The sequence below is a fragment of the Mauremys mutica genome, chromosome 5 (genome assembly GCF_020497125.1).
Source record: "Mauremys mutica isolate MM-2020 ecotype Southern chromosome 5, ASM2049712v1, whole genome shotgun sequence".
NCBI lineage: Eukaryota > Metazoa > Chordata > Testudines > Geoemydidae > Mauremys > Mauremys mutica.
Window position 1 is genome coordinate 3,537,534 of NC_059076.1, and position 23,860 is coordinate 3,561,393.

The following is a 23,860-nucleotide window of genomic DNA, read 5'->3' on the forward strand; positions in this document are numbered from 1 at the left end:
AACCATCAGCCTGAGCTCTGCACACAGGAATCGTGTCTGAAAACCCCACCTTGCCCTGAGATGCTGGGATTGAAACAGCCTGGGCAGGGCCTGGAAGCGGGATTTCCCCACAGCCTGGGAGCCTCACAGGGCTGTCATCATCTTACCAGCATGTGCAGCACCCATGGATGCTGGTCCTAACGGTGCCGCACCCCCTGGCTGGGAGTGGTTGGCATTAGATGAAGGGGTTACAGTTCAGGTCAGTGGCTCTCAGCCCCTCCCCCACACACACACACATTGTCTCAGCAGCGCCCCTGGCAGGACCTCGCCCCCCCCATCACTATAGCAACGTCACTGTTCCATGTCAGTGACAGCTCAGTGCTGGGGGGGGCGCGGTGTGGTTATCCCGACACCTCTGAACGCAGAGCCCAGAACTGACCCTGACACTCAGGCCCCTCCTCCCTGCACCCCCTGGTCCAGCTGCCCCCCGACACCCAGATTCCCCCCTCCATACACCCCTGCCCGGCCTGGCTGCCACACCAACACCCAGCTCCCCGCTTCCCTGCACCCCCCTCCCTTCTGCCCCCCCAACACCCAGCTCTCCCCTGCCCAGCTGCCCCCCGACACCCAGCTCCCCCCCGGCCCAGCTGCCCCCTGACACCCAGCTCCCCCTTCCCTGTACCACCCCATTCCAGCTGCCCCCCGACACCCAGCTCCCCCCTCCCTGTACCCCCCCGTTCCAGCTGCCCCCGACAACCAGCTCCCCCCCCGTACCCCCCCGTTCCAGCTGCCCCCCAACACCCAGCTCCTCATCCCCCCGGCCCAGATGCCCCCTGACCACTAGCTCCCTCCTCCCCGTACCCCCCGTCCCAGCTGCCCCCAGACACCCAGCTCCCCCCTCCCGGTACCCCCGCGTCCCAGCTGCCCCCCGACACCCACCTCCCCCCTCCCTGCACCCCCCCGTCCCGGCTGCCCCCCGACACCCAGCTCCCCCCTCCCTGCACCCCCCATCCCAGCTGCCCCCCGACACCCAGCTCCCCCCTCCCTGTACCCCTCCGGCCCAGCTGCTCCCCGACACCCAGCTCCCTCCTCCCTGTACTCCTCGACACCCAGCTCCCGCACCCCCCCGGCCCGGCTCCCCACGTCCTGCCCCCCCCGGGGTCTCACCCCGATACTCACGGGAGTGGCCCCCCCGTAGGGCTACAGCCCCCAGCAGCAGCAGCAGGCACAGCGCCGCCCCGCAGCGCGGCAGGACTCGGCCCATGGACCCGCTCTCGGCCGGTCCCGGCCCGGTCCCGGGAACTTCGCTGCGCGCTGCCAGCGCCCGAGCCCCAGCTACTCACCGGGGAACCTCTGCGCTGCAGCGATTGGCTGAGAGGGGAACATCCCAACAATAGCGATGCACAGACCCATGCTCGTCATTGGTCGCTGGGCAGAACCGGCCGCCAAGGCTGGCGAAGGGAAAGCGAAACTCGGGGAGAGGGATTTGTTGCAGTGGACAATTTGGCCCCGGGGCTGTAATGAACAGTCAGCATGGATTCCCCAAGGGCAAGTCATGCCTGACTAACCTAATTGCCTTCTATGATGAGATAACCGGCTCTGTGGATGAGGGGAAAGCAGTGGATGTGCTATTTCTGGACTTTAGCAAAGCTTTTGATACGGTCTCCCACAGTATTCTTGCCAGCAAGTTAAAGAAGTCTGGGCTGGATGAATGGACTATAAGGTGGCTAGAAAACTGGCTAGATGGTCGGGCTCAACGGGTAGTGATCAATGGTTCCATGTCTAGTTGGCAGCCGGTATCAAGTGGAGTGCCCCAAGGGTCGGTCCTGGGGCCGGTTTTGTTCAATATCTTGATTAACGATCCGGAGGATGGTGTGGGCAACAAAATGGCAAATGAAATATAATGTGGATAAATGTAAAGTAATGCACATTGGAAAAAATAACCCCAACTATACATACAAGATGATGGGGGCTAATTTAGCTACAATGAGTCAGGAAAAAGATCTTGGAATCATCGTGGATAGTTCTCTGAAGACGTCCACACAGTGTGCAGATGCAGTCAAAAAAGCAAACAGGATGTTAGGAATCATTAAAAAGGGGATAGAAAATAAGACTGAGAATATATTATTGCCCTTATATAAATCCATGGTACGCCCACAACTTGAATACTGCATACAGATGTGGTCGCCTCATCTCAAAAAAGATATACTGGCACTAGAAAAGGTTCAGAGAAGGGCAACTAAAATGATTAGGGGTTTGGAACGGGTCCATATGAGGAGAGATTAAAGAGGCTAGGACTTTTCAGCTTGGAAAAGAGTAGACTAAGGGGGGATATGATAGAGGTATATAAAATTATGAGTGATGTGGAGAAAGTTATTTACTTATTCCCATAATACAAGAACTAGGGGTCACCAAATGAAATTAATGGGCAGCAGGTTTAAAACAAATAAAAGGAAGTTCTTCTTCACACAGCGCACAGTCAACTTGTGGAACTCCTTACCTGAGGAGGTTGTGAAGGCTAGGACTATAACAGTGTTTAAAAGGGAACTGGATAAATTCATGGCGGTTATGTCCATTAATGGCTATTAGCCAGGATGGTTAAGGAATGGTGTCTCTATCCTCTGTCTGTCAGAGGATGAAGATGGATGGCAGGAGAGAGATCACTTGATCATTGCCTGTTAGGTTCACTCCCTCTGGGGCACCTGGCATTGGCCACTGTCGGTAGACAGATACTGGGCTAGATGGACCTTGGGTCTGACCCAGTACGGCCGTTCTTATGTCCTTATGCTCTTAATTACATTTGGAAAATCTAGCTGCCTGTTAGGAAATTCCAGAATTAAGGTGGATGGTGCAAACTTACTGATGCCTTCTTATGCATATGCATTATGATGCTGTTTTGTTATATAATCCCATAATACTTTTTCTTCTGGAACTTTTCTCCTTCCAGGCAGAGGATGAGGTTGCTGCTTGGTATTTCTCTTTATACTCAATGTTCAGTGGTCTCCCCGGCCATATTTATTGCAAACCAACAAAACACTCCTCTGAATACAGTATTATCAAATCTGTCAGGAACTTTTCTATGGCACTCACTGCTTTAGTATCTGAATGTCTGACACATTTTAAGAAATTAATCTTCACCAGGGCTAGGATGGGGTGTAGTCGGGTGGGGCCTGTGTCCCTCCACCCTCAGCCTCCCCATCCCGGGGCTGGCAGTGCTCCCGTTCCTTAGGCCAAGGGTCCTGCTTTGGTGCTCACCCTGCCTGAGTTCTAACTGTTTGCCATCCCATCCTGCTTGAGGGTCTGGACTTACAGACTGCTACAGCTCTGCCTTGAATATGGGCCAGAGCCCTAACTTCCTGTGGCTCTACCCGACCTGGAGGGAGTCAGAGTTCCTGTGTAGACTGTTCGTAGCTGTCTGCCCAGCCAGGTGGCTGTGTGCTAAAGACTGTTGGGCTTCACCCTGCCTCAGGACCTGGAGCTCTCCCCTATAAAACTGTTACCTGCGGCCTGCCAGTGGTGAGGCAGTGGGGCCTCCCTCCAGGCCAATCAGAGGGGGGCCAGGAGGCCCATCTGGCCTGGGCTTCAAGCTCAAAGGGGCCTCAAATTTAGACACTTGTTATTTTTTTGGCATTTCGCAACTTGTTTTCCCTCAGTAATTGGTGCATTTGCACAGAAAAAGGCTAGAAAAGCATTTGTTAAATAAAAAAAAATCCTAATTAAGTCTCACTTATGGGTGTATTCTCTACCTGTTCAAAGTAGAAGATTTCCTTTAGGGAACTATCTTGATGTTTGACCGGCAAAGGCAACCTGGAGAGGCCATCTGCATTGCTGTGCAGAGTGGATTTCCGATATTTGTAAAGTAACAATGCCCAACGTTGCATACGACTAGCAGCTAATGGGGGAATGCCTGTGCAGGGTCCAAAAATTGACGTCAGAGTTCGATGGTCTGTGAGAAGAGTAAACTTTCGCCCAAACAGGTACTGATGAAACTTCCGAATTCCAAAAACAATTCCTAATGCCTCACGTTCGATTTGGGCGTAGTTAGTTTCTGCTTTGCTTAGAGTGCGTGAAGCAAAAGCAATAGGTCTTTCTTCTCCCGTAGGCATAATGTGTGACACGACTGCTCCCACTCCATAAGGGGAGGCATCGCAGGCCAATTGTAGGGGTAAGGATGGATCAAAGTGCGTTAGAACTTCAGAATTTAGCAATGCATCCTTAGCTTTGTTAAATGCAACATCACAGGCTTCAATCCACTTCCAGGCCTTGTTCTGCCCAAGGAGCTCATGAAGTGGTTTTAGCAGTGTGGCTAACTGTGAGATGAACTTTCCATAGTAGTTCAGTAGTCCTAGAAACGAGCGCAGCTGGCTTACATTTCGAGGTGGGGGAGCCTCCACAATAGCTTTAACTTTTGCAGGGGCCTTATGAAGACCTGCAGAATCAATGATGTGTCCCAAATATTCAACAGAGGGCTTGAAGAATTCACACTTGTCTTTGCGAACTCGTAGGCCATACTCTTCCAGTCTTTGTAGTGTAGCCTCTAAATTCTTTTAGTGATCCTCTTTATTTCTTCCAGTGACCAGGATATCATCCAGATAGTACTGAACTCCTGACAAGCCACACAAGATCTGGTCCATAGCCCTCTGGAACAGGGCGGGAGCAGATGTTATTCCGAAGGGTAGGCAGCAGTATCGATAAAGCCCCTTATGACTCACAATAGTCAACAGCTCTTGGGACTTTTCATCAACATGCATCTGTAAATATGCTTGACTCAGATCAATCTTACTGAAATTTTGTCCCCCAGCCAGGCCTGCAAAGAGGTCATCGATGCGGGGAAGCGGGTATTGCTCTGCACACAACACTGGGTTGACAGTGACTTTAAAATCACCGCAAATCCAGAAAGAGCCATCTTTCTTCACTATTGGAATGATAGGAGTGGCCCATGAGCTATGGGTAACTGGTATTAGGACTCCATTGGTGACCAGGCGCTCCAGGTCTGCTTCAACTTTTGGCCTGATGGCATATGGCACAGTTCGGGCTTTCAGATATTTTGGTGGACTGTCAGGTTTAATGTTCAATGTCACAGTGATTCCCTTCATACTTCCCAAATCATCTCCAAAAACAGCAGCATGTTTCCTTAGTATAGGGGTTAGACTGGTTTCTTCTTTAGTCATCCGGTGCACTTCTGCCCAGTTCAGTTGAATCTTCCCAAGCCAAGACCTCCCCACTAAGGCTGGGTAGTTACCTCTCACCACAAACAGTGGCAATTTAGCCACCGGTCCATTGAGCTCCACCTTAACATCAATAGTGCCCAGCACAGGCACAGCTTCTCCCGTATACGTCTTCAGAACAGTTTTTGTTGCCTTAAGCGGAAGATGCTGTAGCTTTTCTTTATACACAGTCTCGGAGATCAGTGAGACGGCTGCACCGGTGTCCAGTTCCATGCGTATACGTTTGCCATCCAATAACGGGATTACCCATTATTCATGTGAGCCCACTGCCAAAGACAAAACATGCAGTGGCACTTTCTCTTGCGCTGAGGTGTCACCTTGATCATTCTGGGTCTGCGCTAGGGTATGCAAGGTTCCTCTTTTTGTCGGCCAGACCACAGGCCTCCTTTTCTTTTGTTTACAGGCACACTCAATGTGTCCCTTTTTGCCACAGTGTCGACACACCAGGTCCTTACACCAGCATTCCGATGCCTGGTGACCTGGCTTACCACAGCGGTAACATTCTTGACTCTGCACCGTTTTGTGGGTCAGTTCTTGTGACACTTTTTGCACCCTAGGGGATGCACCAATGTATTGCGCCTCCCTTGTAGCCAGTTCCATGGAGACTGCAATATCAACAGCCTTCTGTAAGGTAAGCTGAGCCTCTGTCAGTAGGGACTTCCATATAGCTTCACTGTACAGGCCACACACTAACCTGTCACGCAGGGCATCATTTAACATCTCTTTAAATTCACAGTGTTCTGCTAGCTTTTTTAAAATGGCTACAAATTGTACAACTGTTTCATCTTCCTTTTGGTCTCTTTTGTGGAACCTATATCTTTCAGCAATTACCAGTGGTTTTGGAGAGAAATGGGACCCCAGGATTTCCACAATGTCACTGTAAGATTTAGTCTCAGGCTTAACAGGGTGTAGTAAGCTGCATAGCAGGGAGTAGGTTTTAGCCCCTACAACACTTAAGAATATTGGCACCTTCTTCGCTTCTGTAATGTCATTTGCAATACCAAAAAGCTCAAAACGCTCAGTATATACATGCCACTGCTCTATATTCTCATCAAAAGGTTCCAGTGGCCTGGTCAGAGTAGCCATGATTTTAGTTTCACTTTCACAGTCAGTGCAAACAAGCAGTATTTTTATTTGTTTGTTTTGTACCTTGACTTCTACTTCCTTCTGTTACTGGAGCAGCACCAGGATCCCATCCATCGTTGCCACTTGTTATATCCTTGGGGGCAGCCGGTTTAGGAAGAAATCACTTGAGGCCAGACAGCAGACAGCTAACAAAACCACCATTTTATTTACAGACTCAGAGAACTCACCCAGCCGGCTGAAGCTGGCTGAGCTATCCCCTAATAATCTAACTCAGTTACCATAGGAACCAAAAACCATGACAACCAAATACACAACAGGGGTTGAATAATTCAAACATCTAGGCCTTAATTTCTCAAAGGCACTGAACACTTGTTTGTACCTTACACACCTCTCTTTGCTTTCATTGCCCTTCCCAATCTTTGTCTGTATCATCTGTTTTGATTATAAACTCAAACTTTATGCATGAAACAAATGACTGTCCTTTCCGTCTCTGTAGCCTCCTGCTTGTCCACATCACACCTTCCAATTTCTGCAGGAAATCAGACAGGGATCCTGCAGGCAACAGCCTCCTTCACTACATAATCCTGACTCATTCCCTGAACACTATCTATCCTGTGCACTGAATGAGGCAGAAGTCCTGGTGAAATAATAGCATGTGATCGTGTAATTAAAGACAGCATCTTAATGCATATGCATAAGAGGGCAAATTAAGTCTGGCATTTCCTAAATTTTGAATGATTGTCTTTGGAACTTTAATAATGGTCTTTTAACATACTTTGTGTGCTTGTATGTGTAATATAAAAATTATTTGCAAATATGCCATTCAGTTCATTAGATATTTTGTGTAAAATGTCACAGAGGAGCTGCATAAGTGTTGGAAGCTATTCCTATTATTCTGTCTATTTCCCATCACTCCAGAGCACAGTTCATTCTGAATTGTTCAGCATGTTGGTATGGGGAGTCAGTGTGACGAGACAGCTAAAGCCTCTATGATATGTGGGGAAGCAAGCATGGTGTGCCGGCAGCTCCAGTGTGGAGATGTGATAAGACTAAAGCTGGTTGTCTGTTGAGGCAAAATAGCTGAAAAGCCATAATATTAGATTTTTTAAAAGGGAAAAACCATGGCACATAATATTATAATAATTATTAAGGTTTTTGTCATCCAAAAAAATTAAGATTTTTTTTTAAACTTTACAAGAAAAAATATGAAACTGTTTTATGATACTTAAACAGCTTAATACCATTTGGAAACACTTATTCCACTGTTCTGGACATATAAAGAAACAATTTTGTAAAAATTCATGGAGGACTTTTGCTCAATGGCAGATTCCCAGAATCACAAAGGTCATGACAGTATAGGAGGGGGAAAATATTTAAATGTCATAAATTTCTGTCACAGAACCCATGGGCATGAAGTACACCTTACTTATAAACCCTCAAATCTAAATGAGGAACAAGAAAGCTTTTGACATTTGGAAATATATAGTGTGTTTAGGACATAGCTCCTTTGATGCACTTCAAAATCTCCATTCCTGAGGGAGCACCACCAAGAATTACCATGGATGTCAGCTTGATTAATTGTTTTATTTCTGATAATGTGCAAACACTGACTTCTTGTTCAATAGCAATATGACGTATTAACAGCAGAGATTTATCCCTACAGGAAGCAAGCAGCTCAGACTGGTGAATGGGGCAGATCGCTGCTCTGGGAGAGTGGAAATCTATAATGATGGCATGTGGGGAACAGTCTGTGATGATTTCTGGGACCTATCAGATTCCAATGTTGTTTGCAAACAGCTTGGATGTGGACGCACTCTTCTTTCAAATCTCTCTGGACATTATGGGGAAGGATCAGGGAAGATCTGGCTAGATGATCTGAATTGTTCTGGGAATGAATCCAAGCTCTGGGAATGTCCTTCCAGAGGATGGGATCAACATAACTGTCATCACTATGAAGACGTAGGAATTCTCTGCTCAGGTGTGGACAATGAATTCTCCATTGACCCTGATTAACAGGAAAATAAATCATAGATTCCAAGGCCAGAAAGGACCATTGTGATCTCTAGTCTGACCACTTATTTAAAAAAAGGACATAAGACTTCCTAAAATAACTCCTAGAACATATCTTTTAGAAGAACGTGCAATCTTGATTTAAACATTGAAAGTGATGGAGAATCCACCATGACTGTTGTTATTTTTTTCCAAAGGCTAAATTCCCTCCCTGGTAAAAAGTTATACCTTATTTCCATTGTGAATTTGTCTAGCTTCAGCTTCCAGCCATTGGATCATGTTATACCTTTTGTCTGCTAGACTGAAGAACCCATTATCAAAAATGTGTTCCCCATGTTGGCACTTATAGACTGTGGTCATCACCTCGTAACCTTTTCTTTGTTAGACTCAAGGAGGTCAACCTATTTAGTTTATCAGTAGAGGCATATTCTCCAGTTCTTTAATTGTTCTTGTGGCTCTTCTTTGAACTATTCATTTTATCAGCATCTTTCTTTAATTGTAGACACCAGAACTGGACATAGTATTCCAGCTGCTGTCACTCCAGTGCCAAATATAGTGGTAAAATAACCTCTCTAATCCTACATGAGATTCCTCTGTTTATCCATCCAAGGATGGCATTGGTCCTTTTGGCCCCAGTGTTGCACTGGGAGCTCATGTTCAATTTAACCATTACTACCTCCAAATCTTTGTCAGAGTCGCTGCTTCCAAGGACAGAGTCTCCCATCCTATAAGTAAGGCCTACAATATTTGTTCCTAGATATATACATTTAGCCTTATTAAAACACACATTGCTTGCTTGCACCCAGCTTACCAAGGGATCCAGATTGGTCTGTATCAGTGACCTGTCTTCTTCATTATTAACCACTCCCACAATCTTTGCGTCATCTGCACACTTTATATTTTCTTCCATGCAACTGATAAAAATGTTGAAATATCCTAGTGCCAAAAACTGATCCCTGTGGGACACCACTAAAACTACACCTACTGGATGAGGATTTCCCATTCATAATTACTAGGTCTGTCGATTAATCGCAGTTAACTCATGTGATTAACTCAAAAAAATTAATTTTGATTTTTTTTTAATCTCCCATTGATATCTCATCATGACAAGAATAGCACCAGAGAGCAAAGCTAACTTATCAAGGACTTTAGATACTATGGTCAAAAGTGGATGCCTAAAATTAAAGTCCATATTTAGGCTTTTAATAGCCACTTGACATATTTCCATCCATCACTTTCACATGGGAGCAGGATGGCGGCTGTGGTTAAAGGACTGCCTTGAGGTTCCCAAGATATAGTTTCCATTTCCAGCTTTGCTATAGGTTTTCTATTCACCTTGGACAAATAACTTAGCTCGAAGTTTCTAAATATATTTAGGTGTTGCTTTGCTCCGTGTTGCAATGCTTAACTGAGTAGGGAGCCTAAGACTCATTTTCAAAAGTGACTTGGGCACTTAGATCTTCAAAGCTATTTAGACCCTAACTCACAATGAAATCAGTAGGAGTTTGGCACCTAAATACCTCTGAGGATCTGGCTCTTAGGCGCTCAAGTGCCATTTGACTCCTAAATGTCTGTCACTTTTGATCTGGATCTTAATCTATCTTTGCCTCAGTTCCCATCTGTAAAATGGGGATATTAATACTTTCCCCCACCCTTTGTCTGTCTTGCTATCTAGATTGCAAGATCTTCAGGACAGGGACTGTCTCTTACTGTGTGTTTAGCAAGTATCTAGCATTATGGAGCCTCAGTCTTGATTGGAGCCCCAAAGCAGTACTGTAATGCAAATAAATAAAATAATAATAATAGTAATTAATAATTAATAACTAAACAGTAGCTTGGTTTTTAAAAAATGCTGCATGGCTCACATTGAAAGACTTTTCCTTACAGGAAGCCAACAGGTCAAACTGGCGAATGGGATCGATCACTGTGCAGGGAGAGTGGAGATTTCTTACAATAGCACCTGGGGAACAGTCTGTGATGATTCCTGGGACCGATCAGATGCCAGTATCGTTTGCAAACAACTGAGATGTGGACACGCCATCAGTGCAACTGTCTCTGCTCATTATGGGCAAGGATCAGGGCAGATCTGGCTGGATGAGTTAAAATGCTCTGGAACCGAATCCACGCTCTCAGAATGTCCTTCCGAGGGTTGGGGGCAGCATAACTGTGGGCATCATGAAGATGCAGGAGTGCTCTGTTCAGGTCTGTTCTGTGAACACTCTGCTCAACTGATAAACAAGGAATTAATATGAGGGATGAATGTTAGAAAATGGAGATTGAAAATCAGAAGGCAGTTGAGTGTGACGGAGAAAAATCTCTCTGCTGGTCATGAGTCTTTCTGGCATTTATTCCGGCAAAATTATAAATAGGCTTTCTCCTCCTAAGAGCAGAGTTAGAACCATCCCCTTGACGGTAGGGCTTTGTGGGATGGGGACACACCTTCCCCCAAATTGTGTGAAGCCCAAAATTTTTCATGTCATCATGATATTACCTATAACAGGGCCAAAATCCTATTATATGTCACAGTTGGCCACACTTTATTTTACAACCTAACTAATGTTTTAAACTCAGACTGTTGAATAGGGAAATTAAAACTGGGAATGGAGCTGAGACTGGGGCAAGGATACCTGTGGGACACTAATGATGACATAGCACTGAGCTGTCAGCTACAGTATGGAAATGCAGAGAAAACCTGCAACCAACCCCTGTTGTCTTTAAGGCAAAAACCAGAAAAGTCATAATTTTAAATTGAAGAAAGAAAAGCCCCAGGACACATTAAGTTATTTGTCACAAGAAATATTATGATAAATTTAATATTCTTTATTTTACAAGAATCATAATTTGAAACCAACTAATATTTATTTAATATTTTAAACCACTTAAAAACTCACAATCCACTATACTGAACACATAGGGACCCAAATTTGTAAAAATTCACAAAGGAGACGTGCTTACAAGCAGATAAACCAGAATAACAAGGAATATTAATTTGTGGGGGGATGGTGGGGTGGAGGGAGTCAAACACCATTGACATCTGTTGTGACCATGACAAACATAAAATTCCACTCATAACCCCATCAAGTCTGAATGTGCATTTCACTACCCTATGCAGTTGCAAAATACATTGTAAGTAGGAGATGATACCCACCAGATGCTGCAATACCTCCAGATCATATATTCACTGTCATAAATTGCTGAGGCTGTCTTTGTAGCTCAGGTGTTTTCTGAAATCTTACAAAAATCCTGTTCTTCGATAGCATCCGGAATTTCTCCCTACAGGAAGCGAACAGATCAGACTGGTGAATGGAGCAGATCGTTGCTCTGGGAGAGTGGAAATTTATTACAATGACACCTGGGGGACAGTCTGTGATGATTCCTGGGACACATCAGATGCCAATGTTGTTTGCCAAGAATTGGGATGTGGACACGCCATCAATGCACCTGGCTCAGCTCATTATGGGCAAGGATCGGGGCAGATCTGGCTGGATGATGTGAGTTGCTCTGGAAGCAAATCCTATCTTCGGGACTGTTCCTCCAGAGGATGGGGTCAGCACAACTGTGGGCACGGTGAAGACGCTGGAGTTCTCTGCTCAGGTCTGTTCTGTGAATGCTCTATTGAATTTGATTAACAGAATTAATATAAGAGACGAATATTAACTAAACAAGATGCAATAAAAGGAGAAGGTAGCTGAGTATGATGGAAAAGAATCTATCTCAGATTTGGACCCAGACTCAGATGATGGACCCAGAATTCTTTCTCACATTTGTTTCTACTAAAATTCCTTGTTTCTGTCCCAAACAGCACAATTAAGTTGGGATAGAATTTTGTCCTTAGTGTTATCACCAGATTTCTCCAACTCACAGCCTCTTTCTGCTCCAAATCATTTGTGGTCTGAGGTTATGAATTAATAATTTAAAATATACTAAGTACATCAGGCTTGGTACTAACCTATGAGGCAGCACAGTATTCATGTATTTTGAGATGCAGCCCTTACTATGATTCTTTGCTTTTTTAGCCCTCGACTTTGTACCATTACAAAACTTTTTCTCTTACTTTGTGGTTATTTTCCTTAATAATTTTTCTGAGGTTTTATTCAAAGATTTTGAAAAATACAAGTAAATTACATCTCTCCACTTTTACCTGCTCTTTTAGTGATATGTCAGAGCAGCATGTTTTTCCATTCAAAAATGCCTTTTCAACTATATGTACTTAATTTTAGCCATATTGTCGTCACACCGGCCTATATTTAATTAGACAAACAAGCATCGTAACATGTTCCTGCTGAAATACGGATATAAATTACAACAGTTTTCTAGTACTGTAAAAATGCTCAATATCTGGAGGGAAGAATTGCAATCTGCTAAAGAATGCACTAATAAAGTAATGCTATCACGTAATCTAACCTATGACAATTTCCCTCTTGGCCAGCACACTGACAATTGAATTACAGAACGAAACACAGAAGCTGCTACAGCTTGAGGTAAAGCTCTCAAGCTTAGGCTGTAACAGACTCATGTCCTCTGTGGATCAGGCACATAGAGGGGGCTGTAACACACTCACCAATGAATTATTCTAATTCATCTCCTGCAGATTTAGAAGGAATGCTCATTACCCAGCAGTCAATATTCTAAGATCTCTTTTTTTTTACACATTAACAAATTATCCTTTACAGGACTCTGATCAATATTTTATTGTTCTGTTATTTTATTTTCAAGGGCTCGCTGACATTTTTCTCCATTCCATTCCTCAAAAGCTTTTAAATCCTATCTGCCCTACTCTACAGCTGGGTTATCTTCTTGGCACTGTGGCTACATGTACCAAACTCAGAATACTCAAATTTAGCTTCAAGGTGTTGAACTGATACAAATCTCATTTCTAATGTAGCTTTAGGCATGGTGGCTGGTTCTGTAATTCTTGAGATTTAGAGTGAAATCCTCACCCCACTGAAATCAATGGGAGATTTGCCAACAAATGCAAGGGGGCCAGGACTTCACCTGTTAAATATTCATTTCAACCCCCTGCAGTGGCATGAGAGTGAGGGGGGATCTCTACGGGATCTAAGTATAATGATTCTCATCCTTCTCAGAATCATTACTATCATGGATGCAATGGGAGTTTCTAACAAAACTGTAAAACTGTAGCAACCCTTAGATTTAGGCAGCCTAACATTTTCCACTATAATTCATTCTTGCAATCTTTTCTTTGTTTTCTTTAGAAGGTCTGACACCGCCATTGTTTGCAGCAGGCTTGGCTATTTAGTAGGGGGAACTCCCTCAATGTAGCAAAGTGTCTTTTCTTTGTCCTGTGTGTTGTGTATTTGGTTGTCATGGTTTTTGTTCCTATGGCAACTGAGTTAGATTATTTGGGGATAGCCCAGCCAGCTTCGGCCGGTTAGGTGAGCTCTGTGTCTGTAAATAAATGGTAGTTTTATTAGCTGTCTGCTGTCTGGCCTCAAGTGATTTCTTCCTAAACCGGCTGCCCCCAAGGATATAACAAGTGGCGACGATGGATGGGATTCCGGTGCTGCTCCAGTAACGGAAGGAAGTAGAAGTCAAGGTAAAGAACAAACAAACAAAAAAGCTGCTTGCTTGCACTGACTGTGAAGGTGAAACTAAAAATCATGGCTACTCTGACCAGGCAACCTTTTGATGAGAATATAGAGCAATGGCATGTGTATACGGAGCGTTTTGAGCTTTTTGTTATTGCAAATGACATTACAGAAACAAAGAAGGTGCCAATATTCTTAAGTGTTGTAGGGGCTAAAACCTACTCCCTGCTGCGCAGCTTACTACACCCTGTTAAGCCTGAGACTAAATCTTACAGTGACATTGTGGAAATCCTGGGGTCCCGTTTTTCCCCCAAACCACTGGTAATTGCTGAAAGATATAGGTTCCACAAAAGAGACCAAAAGGAAGATGAAACAGTTGTACAATTTGTAGCCATTTTAAAAAAGCTAGCAGAACACTGTGAATTTAAGGAGATGTTAAATGATGCCCTGCGTGACAGGTAAGTGTGTGGCCTCTACAGTGAAGCTATACGGAAGCGAATACTGACAGAGGCTCAGCTTACCTTACAGAAGGCAGTTGATATTGCAGTCTACATGGAACTGGCTACAAGGGAGGCGCAATACATTGGTGCATCCCCTAGGGTGCAAAAAGTGTCACAAGAACCTACCCACAAAACTGTGCAGAGTCAGGAATGTTACCGCTGTGGTAAGCCGGGTCACCAGGCATCAGAATGCTGGTGTAAGGACCTGGTGTGTCGACACTGTGGCAAAAAGGGACACATTGAGTGTGCCTGTAAACAAAAGAAAAAGAGGCCTGTGGTCTGGCCGACAAAAAGAGGAACCCTGCATACCCTAGCGCAGACCCAGAATGATCAAGGTGACACCTCATCGCAAGAGGAAGTGCCACTGCATGTTTTGTCTTTGGCAGTGGGCTCACATGAATACTGGGTAACCCCGTTGTTGTATGGCAAACCTATACGCATGGAACTGGACACCGGTGCAGCCGTCTCGCTGGTCCCCGAGACTGTGTATAAAGAAAAGCTACAGCATCTTCTGCTTAAGGCAACAAAAACTGTTCTGAAGACGTATGCGGGAGAAGCTGTGCCCATGTAGGGCACTATTGATGTTAAGGTGGAGCTCAATGGACAGGCTGCTAAATTGCCACTATTTGTGGTGAGAGGTAATTATTACCCAGCCTTAATGGGTAGGTCTTGGCTTGGGAAGATTCAACTGAATTGGGCAGAAGTGCACCAGATGACTAAAGAAGAAACCAGTCTAACTCCTATACTAAGGAAACATGCTGCTGTTTTTGGAGAGGATCTGGGAAGTATGAAGGGAATCACTGTGACATTGAACATTAAACCTGACAGTCCACCAAAATATCTGAAAGCCCGAACTGTGCCATATGCCATCAGGCCAAAAGTTGAAGCAGACCTGGAGCGCCTGGTCACCAATGGAGTCCTAATACCAGTTACCCATAGCTCATGGGCCACTCCTATCATTCCAATAGTGAAGAAAGATGGCTTTCTCCAGATTTGCGTTGATTTTAAAGTCACTGTCAACCCAGTGTTGTGTGCAGAGCAATACCCGCTTCCCCGCATCGATGACCTCTTCGCAGGCCTGGCTGGGGGACAAAAGTTCAGTAAGATTGATCTGAGTCAAGCATATTTACAGATGCACGTCGATGAAAAGTCCCAAGAGCTGTTGACTATTGTGACTCATAAGGGGCTTTATCGATACTGTCACCTACCCTTCGGAATAACGTCTGCTCCCGCCCTGTTCCAGAGGGCTATGGACCAGATGTTGTGTGGCTTGTCAGGAGTTCAGTGCTATCTGGATGATATCCTGGTCACTGGAAGGAATGAAGAGGATCACTTAAAGAATTTAGAGGCTACCCTACAAAGACTGGAAGAGTATGGCCTACGAGTTCGCAAAGACAAGTGTGAATTCTTCCAGCCCTCTGTTGAATATTTGGGACACATCATTGATGCTGCAGGTCTTCATAAGGCCCCTGCAAAAGTTAAAGCTATTGTGGAGGCTCCCCCACCTCGAAATGTAAGCCAGCTGCACTCATTTCTAGGACTACTGAACTATCATGGAAAGTTCATCTCACAGTTAGCCACACTGCTAAAACCACTTCACGAGCTCCTTGGACAGAACAAGGCCTGAAAATGGACTGAAGCCTGTGATGTTGCATTTAACAAAGCTAAGGATGCATTGCTAAATTCTGAAATTCTAACGCACTTTGATCCATCCTTACCCCTACAAATGGTCTGCGATACCTCCCCTTATGGAGTGGGAGAAGTTGTGTCACACATTATGCCTTCGGGAGAAGAGACCTATTGCTTTTGCTTCACGCACTCTAAGCAAAGCAGAAACTAATAATGCCCAAATCGAACGTGAGGCATTAGGAATTGTTTTTGGAATTCAGAAGTTTCATCAGTACCTCTTTGGGTGGACGTTTACTCTTCTCACAGACCATCGAACTCTGATGTCAATTAATGGACCCTACACAGGCATTCCCCCATTAGCTGCTAGTTGTATGCAACGTTGGGCATTGTTACTTTCAGCACACACATATGAAATCAAATATCGGAAATCCATTCTGCACGTCAATGCAGATGGCCTCTCAAGGTTGCCTTTGCCAGTCAAAAATCAAGATAGTGCCCAAAAGGAAATCTTCTACTTTGAACATGTAGAGAATACACCCATCACTGCTATTCAGATAAAGAAGGCAACTTGCGTTGACCCAGTATTGTCCCACGTTATGGACCTGGTGATGCATGGAAAATCGCGACAAACCTCTCCGGTCTCACCCGCCCTTGTTACCTACATGTCCAGGAGGACAGAGTTATCGGTCCAATCTGGTTGTTTGTTGCGGGGGAGACGTGTCATTATTCCACCACCACTGAGATCACAGATGTTAGAACAGCTACATTCCGGTCACTGTGGAATAGTGCGCATGAAGGAAATTGCACAAAGCTATTTTTGGTGGCCTGGATTGAACAGTGCTATTGAAGAGAAAGCAAAAGCTTGTATGTCATGTCAGGGTGTGAGGAATGCACCACAGTGGGCACCCCTACACCCATGGGACTGGCCTGAAAACCTGTGGCAACGTATTCACGTTGACTTCACTGGCCCCCTTGAAGGAAGCATGTTCTTGGTGGCAGTAGATGCCCATTCTAAATGGCCAGAAGTCTCTATAATGCAGTCCACTACTGAAGAGAGTACTATCCAAAAACTACGGGGACTCTTTAGTTGTTTTGCTCTGCCAGAACAACTTGTGAGTGACAATGGACCGTAGTTCATCTCTCAGGAGTTTCAAAATTTTATGAAGGCAAATGGGATACACCACATCACTTCAGCACTATATCATCCACCCATCAATGGATTAGCTGAAAGATTTGTGCAGACAATGAAACACGCTTTGAAATCAGCAAGGGGACAACACTCCATTCAAAAGCATCTGGATACCTTCTTACTTTCCTACAGAAACACACCTCATGCTACGACCCAGGCATCCCCGACCTCTCTAATGATGGGATGACAGCTGCGCACTTGCTTTGATCTGCTGAAACCTTCTGAACCCCGACAAATTGTGCAACGTCAGCAGCAATATCAAGTCATCAGACGGGCACCTAGAGCAAAAGACCAAACCTTTAACTCGGGACAGACAGTTTTGGCTTGGAATTATACTTCCGGAGCTAAATGGGTCCCTGCCACAATCATCACTTTAACAGGACCTGTTTCCTACACAGTCCGGACTGCAGAGAATCTTACCTGGCGGTGAAATGTAGATCAGCTGTTGCCAGGTCATGCCAGTCCTCAGGACACATCTGCAGTTGAGTAGACTGACTTCACCTCTTCTGGTGAGACACCGAATCACAAATCATTTGTTCCTGACTGTTCTCCTCCATTACTGCCGGCGGCTGAGATACCCCTTTGCCCAGCACGAGCTGATACCACCTCCTCACCCATTCGTGCTGCGAACCCTGAGCCCATGGTACTTTCGGGTGCAACAACACCAGAAGTTCGCCATAATCCACCTAGAGACAGAAGGCCTCCTCATCGGCTGGATCTTTAGCTAGGGCGAACCCACGGTTATGGGGCAAAATAATCCCCAGGGTTTAGCCGGGAATGGAGGCAGTCTACCCTCCTTCTCTAGTCTAGTGTGTGTTTTATTTAGGGGATGTTCTTATGGGGGGGAAGGAATATGTTGTGTATTTAGTTGTCATGGTTTTTGTTCCTATGGCAACTGAGTTAGATTATTAGGGGATAGCCCAGCCTGTTTCGGCCTGTTGGGTGAGCTCTGTGTCTGTAAATAAATGGTAGTTTTGTTAGCTGTCTGCTCTCTGGCCTCAAGTGATTTCTTCCTAAACCGGCTGCCCCCAAGGATATAACACTGTGAAATTTCATCCAGATTTAGCTAAGCTGGTGAGTGTTGCAAGTCACCATTTCCCTTCTTGCCCTTGGGTTCTTCAGAAAAATGTCAGCCTTGAAGATTCCAAGGTTGGGCTCAGGCCGCTGCCAAAGCAGCAGCAGCAGCTACTGCATTTTGAGCTAGCAGAGCAGCTGCAGCAGGAGCTGGTGGAAAGAGCTCAGCTCTTCCCCATCCCCCACAGCCCAGCCCTTTTTCCTACTCCTTTCATCCCAACACAGGGTTCCCAACATACCATCCCTCCCCCCTCTGGGGCAACACATAGGCAGGAGGGGAGCTCCCCCAACTACTAGTATTGGTGAGAGAAAGTTGAGTCTGCCTTGTGCAATCCACTTGGATAGATGCATTATAAAACAGTCTTTAATTTCCACAAGACCCCTGCCTCATTTAGTGCACATACTGGATGCATAAGGAAGCAAAAATAATGTGGAACAGGCAACCATAAACCAGGCATTTCCCAATTTTCAGGTGTTCGACTCTGTAACCTACCAATGTTTGTTTGTTTAACAAGTGCTTGTAGGTAATACATATAGCCATTAATGTTATTCACTGAATTTCCCATGACTACAGAGCTCATTCTGATTTTCACAGAGTGTGAAGGTAGAAAATCAGTGTTCTCAGAGCATGGAGATTTTCTTGCATGGTGTGAAGTAGAATTCTGGATAATAATCTGCATAACACTACTAATGCCAGTACAGTGTGCAAGTATCTGTAGTGTAGAGATAGAGAGAAAGCTTATAACTGACTTTGTTATGGCAAAAGTTTCTAGCCATAATTTTAGTTAAAAAATAAAATCAGCACTCCATAGAATTTTAATTGTTTTTTAAAAATTAGGAATCATGAAAAGTGAAATAATCTGTTTTCATGCAAAATTGATTTGAACCATTTAATAATATTTAACTAGCAGCTTAACACAATTTTAAAAACTTGCTCAAACATATTAATTATGTGGGACCTGTTGAAATCAATGTGATTCTTTTCATTAACTTCAATGGGCTTTGAGCCCATTTTAGGTCAATAAAAGGACACGAGTGTAACATATGTAGAGGACTTTTGCTCAATAGCCAGTTGGTGAGAGTGAAAAAAATAAATGTCACAAATTCTGAAAAAATATACAACCCTGCTTCTAATCATTCCTAAGATTGAATGTGGAATGGGCCTATGCGGTTCTGAAATGCAAGGAATGTAGGAGATGAAACCCACCAGCCACTGCAATAGCTCCATAGAAGATATTCACTGTTGTAAATTGCTGTGAACATTATCTTCATTTGCCCAGGTGTTCCTGAAATCTTACAAACCTCTTCTTCTTCAGTCGGAATGACATTAACATCTGGAATTCCTCCCTGTAGGAAGCAAACAGATCAGACTGGTGAATGGAGCAGGCAGATGCTCTGGGAGAGTGGAAATTTATTACAATGACACCTGGGGGACAGTCTGTGATGATTCCTGGGACACATCAGATGCTAATGTTGTTTGCCAAGAATTGGGATGTGGACACGCCATCAATGCACCTGGCTCAGCTCATTATGGGCAAGGATCAGGGCAGATCTGGCTGGATGATGTGAGTTGCTCTGGAAGCGAATCCTATCTTCGGGACTGTTCCTCCAGAGGATGGGGTCAGCACAACTGTGGGCACGGTGAAGACGCTGGAGTTCTCTGCTCAGGTCTGTTCTTTGAAAATTTTATTGAATCTAATTAATAGGGGGGTTATATAAAAGGCGGGTGTTACCTAACAGAGAAGCCACAAAATGCGAAGAACCTGAGTATGACAGTGGAGAGTCTCCTTCCTGTTATATATTCCTGTGGAATGATAACCAGACTTTCCAGCTCTGCCAAACCCGAGTGTTCAAGAATCATGAATCAGGCCCCAAACATCAGAAAATGTCTAAAAATAATGTGATTTAAAATCAGAGAATTACAAGGTTAGAAGGGACCCCTAGGGTCATCTAGTGGAATCCAGCTCCTTTTGATAATGAGCAGGAAATGGGCTTCCACAACCTCCACAGACAGCCATCATATTCCATTGTCCTACTGTTCTTACAGTTAAGAAGTTTTTTTCTGAGATTTAATCTAAATGTGCTGTGCTGTAGTTTGTACCCACTGCCTCTTGTCCTGTCCTCTGAGGCAAGAGAAAACAGTTTTTCTCCATCTTTTTTTGTGGCAGCCTTTCAAGTATTTGAAGTCCACTGTAATGTCCCCCCTTAATCTCCTCTTTTCCAAACTAAACATACCGAGTTCCTGCTGCCTTTGCTCATACGGCTGCATTCCATCCCTTTAATCATCTATGTCTCTCACCTCTGGATCCTTCAAAAGCTGTGCTGAACAGGGAATTAATATAATGTTGGGTGCAAAACTAAGGGTATGTCTACACTACAAGACTATTTCGAATCAACTTAAGTCAAATTTGTGGAATCGACCTTATGAAGTCGAATTTGTGTATCCACACTAAATACACTAATTCAACTGTGTGAGTCCACAGTAACGGGGCACACGTCCTCTTTGGAAGCAGTGCACTGTGGGAAGCTATCCCACAGTTCCCGCACTCCCCGCTGCCCATTGGAATTCTGGGATTTCCCCCCAATGCATGCTGGGGGAAAAATGTGTCGAGGGTGGTTTTGGGTAACTGTCATCATTGAACCGTCAATCACGCCCTCCCTCCCTGAAAGCGTCTGCGGGCAATCTGTTCGTGCACTTTTCTGCTCAGTGACAGCGCGGGCGCCACAGGACTGCGAGCACGGAGCCCGCTGCAGTTGTGGCCGTTGTCAGCTCCTCGCACCTTATCGTCCACCTGTTCCACAGTCAGCTGCTGAGAAATAGGGCTACTTTTCAATGGTGCTGCGAGCACTGGTGGACCATGGGGAACGTTTTACCAACATCAACGTCGGGTGGCCAGGCAAAGTTAATGACGCGCGTGTTTTCAGGAACTCTAGTCTGTTTAGACGCCTGCAGGAAGGTAGTTTCTTCCCGGACCACAAAATAACTCTTGGGGATGTGCAGATGCCTATAGTGATCCTCGGGGACCCAGCCTACCCGCTAATGCCCTGGCTCGTGAAGCCCTATGCAAGCGCCTTACACAGCGACAAAGAACTCTTCAAGTACCAGCGAGCAGTGTGACCTGTGACTGTTCAGTTTCTTTACAGAGAAGCTGAACCTGCCCCTGTTTCTTTACCAAGTTACTGCTGACTAGCATCTGCAGTTACATACCCCATCCACCCCGCTTCCCCCACTTCCAACACACGTTTAAAAATAAAACAGATGGTCCACTGTGACTTTACAATTGTCGAAGAAAAACCCAGTTCTCGCTTTTTGTTTGGGTGCAGCAAAATCAAATTCTTTATTATTTCTCCAGTAATTACCATGGAGGGAGAGAGTGCCATAGGACACAGGGTCCTGGACAGGTCTCTCAACTGGTAAACAATCACAGCAAGCCTTTATACCTTTTACAGACAATTTCTAACAATAATACAGACAGTAAAAAGCAACAAATACATTTTGTTTATACATAAGCTTCTCTGCTATCTCACTAGAAAAACAAGACTGCAAGACTGCATATTGCAAGGTCGTAATAACTTTCACACAATTCCCTCTGTCTTACATTATCTTGCTTCCTCACGTCACCAGGGTCACAGTTAACCTAACTCATGCTAACTAACATTCATTAAGATCTCTTTAAAACCTTGTTAATTATTTACTGGCTTCCACACTCCCCCCTTTTGTACTTCTAGTACAACAAACAATTTCAACTCTCAATTCGCATGAAACCATGGACTTCAGAGTCTACAGCAAACATGTCAACCGTCATGGGACGTAATGACAATGCATGATTAGCATGAACATGAAAGGTATTGCTATTCTTACGTTATTTACAACAACAACAACAATAATATAATCCTAAATTAACTAACAACATTACAAACAATAACAATCCCATAGGAATAATATAATGGGGCTGTTGTACAATTGCGAACACAAAGCACAAAACATCATACCTAGTACATAAAGTAAACACTCTATAAGCTGTATGAAAGGCATTCCTTCCAGCTTGATATATATTCTAAAGCATGGGAATTTGCCCTTGCAATTCAGAGATTCTTAGAACCTTTGGTAACAATGAAAGCAAATTTTGAAACCGATCAGGCATTATTCTAGTCCAATCAAAATATACCTAAAATCTAAGAGCTACTTGCAACATTTTATCTGCATTCTATCTGCAATCTATCTGCATTCTATCTGCAGGCCAGTAAATGATATAATTGCCTGCAGCAGTGGTAAGATCAATATGTATATCTTGTCAGGTGTTATTCTAGGGGTACTGTCTATAAAGCAGGTAGGTATACCAGGTGGTCTAATTTCCCAGATGTCTCGGTAAATAATTCAGTTCCACATGCATCCTCCCCATGGACCCGGTAGGATTCGGTATGTGGGAGCCCACACCCCCTAACCGGTCCATATGCTTGGAAGGAGCACTGTGAATGTCCACACTTCCATCCAGAAAGTGTCCAAGTATGTCTTCATGACCACAGATCAGATGGTACTCCTGACGTGTCTGTAAGGGCAGTGGGCCAAGTCTGGTCCAGATCCCACTGCAATGCCTTCCCAGCCTCAGTGATATTCAATACCATCTCTGTCAGTCTCCTTCTGGGTCATAGAACTAAGGGTGGAAATGACATGTAACTCACCAACTTCAGCCTGTACTCAAGATAGCTGAGCTTCAAAAATAAGACTAGTGGCCTTTTCTAGTTGCCCCAATTTCTTATAATGTTCTTGGCCTTTAAGAATAGTCCAAATGGCTACTACACCATTGGCTCCAGCCCACAGGGATCTGGTCAATTCCCTTTTTGTCCAGAGGAAATAACCCATGCCTTTCGTTGTGTTAATCTAATGGCAGCCCCTTGTGAGCAATCTGGGTATGTAGAAAACTGGATAAGGGCAATGTCAGTTAAAATCCAATTAGGGAGGGCAATACATACTGAAGGATTTATCCAGAACACAGGGCGCAGCCTGTAGAATAAACCCCAAAATCCAATTAATACCACAGTCCCAAGCATGGGTCCCACAAATTTCTTCCTGCCAGTAGGTAATTCTTTGTTCCTTCACCAGGGTCAGTTCTCAGTGTCCTTTTCAGTCAGGAATTCCTGGACTTTGGCAATGTCAGTGGAGTGAGTGCTTCTTCTTCTTTCCCAAAACAATCAAGGTTCAGCATCTTACAGGGGAGAGGTTTCCAGCACATATCACCCTGTAATAGCTGTGCTTTTTCTAGAAAAGTCTAAAGGCACAGTTGGTCTGTCAGTGGACAAGGGAGCTTTTTCCCTGCTGTCCAGAAGCACAGTAGAACTAGAAGAAAGAATAGGCTAATCATCAATAGGAAAATTCTTCTGATGTGGAGGGGTCTTTTTGCAGTGAGAATCCTGGGTCCAAGCAGTCAGTCTGTGGCACTTCACAGCGGTGTCGGTAGTCAGCAGGACTTGGAAAGGGCCTTTCCAGCATGGAGCCAAGGCAGTCTTTCGCTGATGGATCTTTATGTAGACCCAGGCTCCTGGTTCCAACGAGTGGCAAGGTTGCACAGGATCCTTTGGTAGTGCTTCCATCACCTGTGTATAAAAAGACTTAAC

At 44.7% G+C, this 23,860-nt stretch overlaps 1 protein-coding gene across 1 annotated transcript; it reads left to right on the plus strand.

The window, feature by feature from the left end:
• Positions 1-7,963: 7,963 nt before the first annotated feature.
• On the plus strand, positions 7,964-23,103 carry LOC123371188 (deleted in malignant brain tumors 1 protein-like). The gene is made up of 4 exons (XM_045018489.1): positions 7,964-8,271; positions 10,191-10,505; positions 19,598-19,809; positions 23,095-23,103. The coding sequence occupies exons 1-4, from the start codon at positions 8,028-8,030 to the stop codon at positions 23,101-23,103; spliced, it is 780 nt and encodes a 259-aa protein (XP_044874424.1). The 5' UTR covers positions 7,964-8,027.
• The last annotated feature ends 757 nt before the right edge of the window (positions 23,104-23,860 follow it).